This window comes from Balaenoptera ricei, chromosome 16, assembly GCF_028023285.1.
Source record: "Balaenoptera ricei isolate mBalRic1 chromosome 16, mBalRic1.hap2, whole genome shotgun sequence".
Taxonomy (NCBI): Eukaryota; Metazoa; Chordata; class Mammalia; order Artiodactyla; family Balaenopteridae; genus Balaenoptera; species Balaenoptera ricei.
Window position 1 is genome coordinate 120,371,597 of NC_082654.1, and position 6,389 is coordinate 120,377,985.

Genomic DNA, 6,389 nt, shown 5'->3' on the forward strand with positions numbered 1-6,389 from the left:
GCCTCAAAAGCAGGTGCTCGTTTAGGGTGTGTCTATATGGCCCTGGTTTTTGTTTCCACTCAACTTTGGAAACTAAATGACACTGCTCTCTATTTTAAAATGGAAATGTATTGGTTCATATAGACTGTGTCTAAATAAAACACAGTTTCCAAATATCTCCTCAATTGTAGCATTTCTTGGCCAAATGTATTTCATGGCTTGGGGTTAAATATAATTTGGCCACTATCTAAATATTTCAGTTGATTTAGAAAGTGAATTATTATCATGTTTGATCTATGAAGACATTCCACCAGTTTAAAAAATAAACTATTTGCAGATAGAAGTTTTCACTACTTGAATCTGTTTTTCTATACCTGTATTATGCAAATTATGTCTTCTTGCCTGGTGGAAGCAGTGTGGGAAGTGGTTAAGTGATGGACTTTGGAAACAGATAGGCCTGAGTTCAAATCCAGTCTCAGTGATTTTTTTCTAGTCATGTGGCCTTGGGCAAGTTAGTCCTGCAGTTTCTTTATTTCTCAGACAAGGATGATGAAATAATAGTACATACCTTACAGGATGTACGAATTAAATGAATAAAGGTACATAAAGTGGTTAAAGCAGTGCCTGGTAGGTTATTTCCTATAAATAATCTAAAAATGTTTACTACTATTATGTGTATTACTTTCATCGAACTAACAAACTAAATCATTGAGTGCATGCAAATATTGTCCTTGGTGTGTACTTCTTGTAATCTTGTTTAAAACTCACAATAGGAGGGTAGGAATTATCATCCCAATTTTACTGTAGTAGAAATGAGGTATAGAACACCTCATTAACTAATTTGCTAAAGGTTGCCTAGTTACTAAATGGCAAAGCCAGGATTCATTGATTTATTCATTAATCTATTCAACATGTTTTTCATTGAGTACTGGCTACACACTAGCCTGGAATGCTGGAATATAGACAGGAATCAAGCAGACATAAATCCTTGCCCTCATGGAGCTAAGCTTCAGCTAGAGGAGATAAACAATGGGAAGGGGAGAGGGAGAGGCATGTGTGTTGGGGAGTGGGTGGAGTTCAGAATGCAATTGTGGTTATAACAGGTAACGAGGGAAGGTCTCACTGAAAATAGGATGTTTGAGGAAAGGCCTGAGAGAGGAAAGGAAGCAGGCCATGGGGCTAGCTAGGGGGAAAGCTTCTGAGCAGAATAAAGAGCACGTGCAAAGGCTCTGAGGCAGGAGTGTGCCTGGTGCGTTCCAGGAACAGCAAGAGGTGGCCGAACAGAGAAAAGAGGGAGAACAACAGGAGATGAGATCGAAGAGGGGAGAACTTGGCTGATACTGGTATTTGCTTTAGAGGCCCCCCCCATCTCACCACATTTACGTTAACTAGGGCTTTGCCTCCACAAAGGCAAACCATCTTAAGAAGCCGCTGATGGAAGAGTCTCCCCTTTGGAAAGGCCATCTCCCCTCCCATCATCTCCATCCCGTAGAGAGGAAAACCCAGGCTTGGTATTGGCAGTCAGGTAGTTCATCAGAACTGAAACCACCTAACCAGCATCCCCCCCACCCCACTGCCCCTCTCCCGCCCCCCCCTTGCCGACTGGAAGCAACCATGACGATGGTTCTCAGAGCCCTTGCAGAGGTGTGCTGTGGTCTCTCTGAGCTCATCACGGCACCTTCCTATGCAGGCGTTTCAATTCAAGGTCATTTTTGGTTCCTTTTAAGTAGCAGACTCAGAACCAGATCTATTCAAGTGTAGGAACAGTGCAAACACATTAATAGCCAGACCCTAGTGGGAGTTTTATTTTCCATTTCCTCTTCCCCCATATTTATTTGTTTCTTCATCTCCTCTGTGCAGTAAGGGTGACCCTGCATGACATTTTCAGATGAAACTTAAAAAGGTAGGGGGGAGAATGGGAAGATGTCACCCTATGTTGGAGCCAGCTCTTCCCCAGACCCTGTCAGGCTCTGGAGTTGGGCTGCCTGGGTTCATACCTCTATTTCACCACTTAGAAGCTGTGCAAGCTTAGACAAAACACTCAGCCTCGAAGAGTCTCCATTTTCCTGTATTTAAATTGGGGATGATGACAGTACCTGCTTAGTTAGGCTCATAGTGGGAATTAAATATAATCATTTAATGATATTTTAGAATTTAGTCAAAATAGGGAGCTGCCTCCCATTCCTGGAATGCTTTTCATTGCAATGAGAAGGATGTCTCAGGACATTAAGAGGCAGGTGTCCAAATGGATGTGGTTGTCTCTGCATTTTTACTCAAAGCATGATTCAGATATTTCCCACATGCTTCCATCTCTCTGGTAAAAGTTCTATTTTTCCCCAGCTGGGTGGTCCCAGCCCCTCAAGCTGATAAGCCTCTTGAGTTCTCAGAAGCAGACAAAGGGAGGTCATAGCCCTCTCTGTGGTCCAGGCGAGTAACTGGCCCACTGCCTCCAATGGGGAAGGTGGTCTAACTGCACTTATTACATCCCCTGGGGCAGACTCTGAGCTTCTCCTACCTCACACAGGGCACTAAGGAAACTGTTTGCAAATTCTCCCATAGAAAATCAAACAACAAGCAAAGGTCCTTAAAGACAAGAAGGTTTTTTGGCAAGAGAATCTTCAGGGATTACATTTTTCCACCTTCAGTGTAATTTATCTTTTGGGAAAAGGGCACACAGAATTTGGTGGATGTTGTGTAATGGTCACAGCCTACTAACCCTATGTGTTCCAGTAGAAAGGAAAAAAATCAGTACACAGTTATGTCAGAAAATCTTCCACAACTGGGTTATAGTGAATGGTCAATATTCTATCGGCATTAGTATAAATCAGAGAGTAAATGACATATTAAGAATAGCTAAAGCATTTTATAGGAACAGTCAAGGCAACTGTCTTAGGATCATTGTAATTGAAAAAATGTGTCCTGGAAATGCTTCTGTAGCTCAATGATTTAAACATATATTATAACATTTTCTTAGTGTCTCAGATGACCATTTTTGAGATGACTTATTATGGTTCCTTAGTAAGCTTCAATAGGCAGAGTCACTTTAGAGTATAATTTTAAGTTGCTTGGACCTATCATCCCACAGACTCAGTATCAAATTGTTAAATGACATTGACACAAACCCCTGAATGCCATTACTAAAAAGCCATAGGAAGGATTCCCCACAAGTAAGAAGCTTAGTGCTACGTGGATAATCACCCCTGACTTAACCTCAGCTGTAAATTCAGATTGAGATGTGCCAGAATTTTTTGAAGGATGCACCACAGATCAAAAGAGCCTGGTTTAAAGATAGAAACCCAGCAGTTCCACTCCTCATTCTATCCCCAAAGACGTGTCCACCAAAACACATGTGCATGAATGTTCACAGCAGCTTTATTCATAACAGTCTAAAGTTGAAAATAACTGAATGTCGGACAATAGTAGAATGGATAAACTGTAATATATATATGTACGTATATATACATATATATATATACACATACATATATATATATTCAGTGAAATACTACTCAACAATTAAACAAATAAATTTTTTTTAAAAAAACATACTGCTAGGGCTTCCCTGGTGGCGCAGTGGTTGAGAATCTGCCTGCCAATGCAGGGGACACGGGTTCGAGCCCTGGTCTGGGAAGATCCCACATGCCGCGGAGCAACTAAGGCCCGTGAGCCACAATTTACTGAGCCTGCGCGTCTGGAGCCTGTGCTCCGCAACAAGAGAGGCCACGACAGTGAGAGGCCCGCGCACCGCGATGAAGAGTGGCCCCCACTTGCCGCAACTAGAGAAAGCCCTCGCACAGAAACGAAGACCCAACACAGCCATAAACAAATAAATAAATAAACCCAAAAGTTAAAAAAAAACAAAAAAAAACCATACTGCTACACACAGTAACATGATCGGATCCCAAAACATGTTGAAAAAAAGAAGCCAGACAAAAACATACCAGCTGTATGATTCCATTTACATAAAATTTTGAAGCAGACAAAACTAATCTATGGTGATGGAGGTCAGAAGAGTGATTAACCTGCCCAGGGTGGGGGTGGGAGAGGGGGTTATGGAATCAGAAGGGTACAAAGGAGCCTACTGGATGCTGGGATATTCTGAATCTTCATTGGGGTGGTGGTTCCGCGGGTGTATACAATGAAAAATTCACCATCTGCACCCTTAACATTTGTGCAGTTTACTCTAAGTTATGCCTCAATTTAAAAAAGAAAAAGGAAACAAAAAATTAAATACAGAGGTAAACAGGATCTGTGTTATCTGGGTGGCTTTTGTAAGACTCTGGGATCACAAACTCAAGAACTATGACCCTGTGGGAGAGAAAATGTGAATCCCATCCAGTTAGATTTATCCCAGGATTACTCTGTATTCATTCATCATTAACTGGCACTGAGACCTGTGTGTGCGGGGCAGTGGGCTAGCTGCTGGCGATAGAGTAGAGGGAACAAGACTGTCATATTCCCACTCTGTAAGAGGAGACAACACTCAGAAAGAAACTACACGCATAATTCCATAATTTTGAAATGTGACATAGACTATAAGAAAAGCATAGAAGAGCTCTCCTATGAGAAAGATAAGAAGTGGGCCTGATTTTGTTCCATCAGGAGAGTTTCCTTGAGGAAATTACATATGAACAGAGATGTGAAGCTTGGGTAGGAGTCAGACAGAAGATTGGGGCCAGGGGGAGGGAGGAAGAGAGAGACAGGGCGGAGAGAGAAGTGGTGGGGCGGGCGGAGAGAGAAGTGGTGGGGCGGGAGGAGAGAGGAGAGAAGCATGGGCAAAGACCTTGAGTTCATGGATCCAAAATTCTCCGAGAGTTCTAGCGTTGCTAAAGTGTAATGAGTTGTGGGGAGAAGAGGGAAATTAAGTTGAGGGAGGAGGGGTAGACTGGAGCCAGGATGTGGAGTGCTTTCCAGGCCAAGATTAGGGTTTAGATCAAATGCCAAGTAGAATTTGAAGAATCAATGGGTTTTAAATAAAATCTGATTTGCACTTTGAAAAGATCACTGGTTTCTAAGAAGAGTATAAACTAAAAAGAAATAAGAATACAGTCAAAAGAACCAGGTAAAACTATTGAAATAATCCATGAAGGAGAGGACAACTTGAATTGGAATGGTGGCAATGAAAGTGGAGAAAGGTAGATGGAAATGAGCCAGTCTTTCCAAACTTACTTATCTCATCTTCTGGTCTTCTGGTGACCTTTCTCTCTTCTAAAACACACACGCACACACACACACACACACACATTCATAGCAGATACTTAACACTCACCCACTAGATCCCAACTGTGATAGGAGTGCAATAATGGTGATACAGACACAGTACCCACTAGTACCTAAGAATTCCAATGCATAACTCACTTTGAGAAAAGGAAATCAGGAGTAAATGCTAACATTTACTCAGTTTCACCTATGTGCCAGGCATTGTGCTAGGTACTTTCACATTTGTTTGCTTGTATACTGCTATGGATGGAATATTTGTGTTCCCCCAAAATTCATAATCTCCAATGTGATGGTATTAGGAGGTGGGCCTCTGGGAGCTGACTAGGTCATGAAAGTGGAGTCATAAATGGGAATAGTTCCCTTATAAAAAGAGACCTTCCACCATGTGAGGACACAGCAAGAAGATGGCTGTCTATGAACCAGGAAGCAGATTCTCACCAGCCTACAGGACTGTGAGAATAAATTCCCGTTATTTATAAGTTGCTCACTCAGTCTACGATACTTTTGTTATAGCAGCCTGAACAGACTGAGACATAGCTTGAACTGGATATTATGATTATTCCCATTTTAAGAGGCAGGGAAACTGTAGCTTGAAGAGGTTAAATAATTATTTTATTGCAGTCTCACAGCTATTCTAAATGGCAGAGATAGGATTTGAGTTCAGAGATATATGATTCCAGAAGCCATGTTCTTTCTATTACACTCTACTGATGATCCCTTTATCAAAGGTGAATGTCATTTTAATAACAAACATCAGGAAAAGTGATCCAAAGGAATGACTCTCTAATGGTGAAATTTCAGACATTAAAACACCTGGATGAAGACATCAGTCTTCAGAGCCTGTGGGATCATAGCACTTACTATAGGCAACCCCTTCCTCCAGTCTGACTGTGACTAATCACAAGCCCATCTCCATGCACAGGAGCCGGAGACCGGTGACGTTTGAGAGCAACCACAAAGGGGTGGGGGTAGCCCACAGCCTCCAAAAGCAGTGACAGCAAAGCTGAGTTCAGCTCAGGTTTGCATGGGCAGGTACAGCCTTTAATAACTCTGAGGCATCTTACACTTGGTTTCATTACAAGTCAGATCTGATTTAGCTCCTGCCTCCAGAAACGACACCAGTCTTGTGGGGAGGGAAAGAGAAAGGGTATGAGAGGCTCACCAGTCCTGCTTTGGGGGTGACTTTGCCC

At 42.2% G+C, this 6,389-nt stretch overlaps 1 protein-coding gene across 1 annotated transcript; it reads left to right on the plus strand.

Moving 5' to 3' along the window:
- The first annotated feature begins 890 nt into the window (after positions 1–890).
- On the plus strand, positions 891–1,740 carry LOC132350484 (talanin). Its single transcript, XM_059899664.1, has 2 exons — positions 891–1,049; positions 1,390–1,740. Exons 1-2 carry the CDS (start codon positions 891–893, stop codon positions 1,738–1,740), a joined length of 510 nt encoding a protein of 169 aa, XP_059755647.1.
- Positions 1,741–6,389: the final 4,649 nt, after the last annotated feature.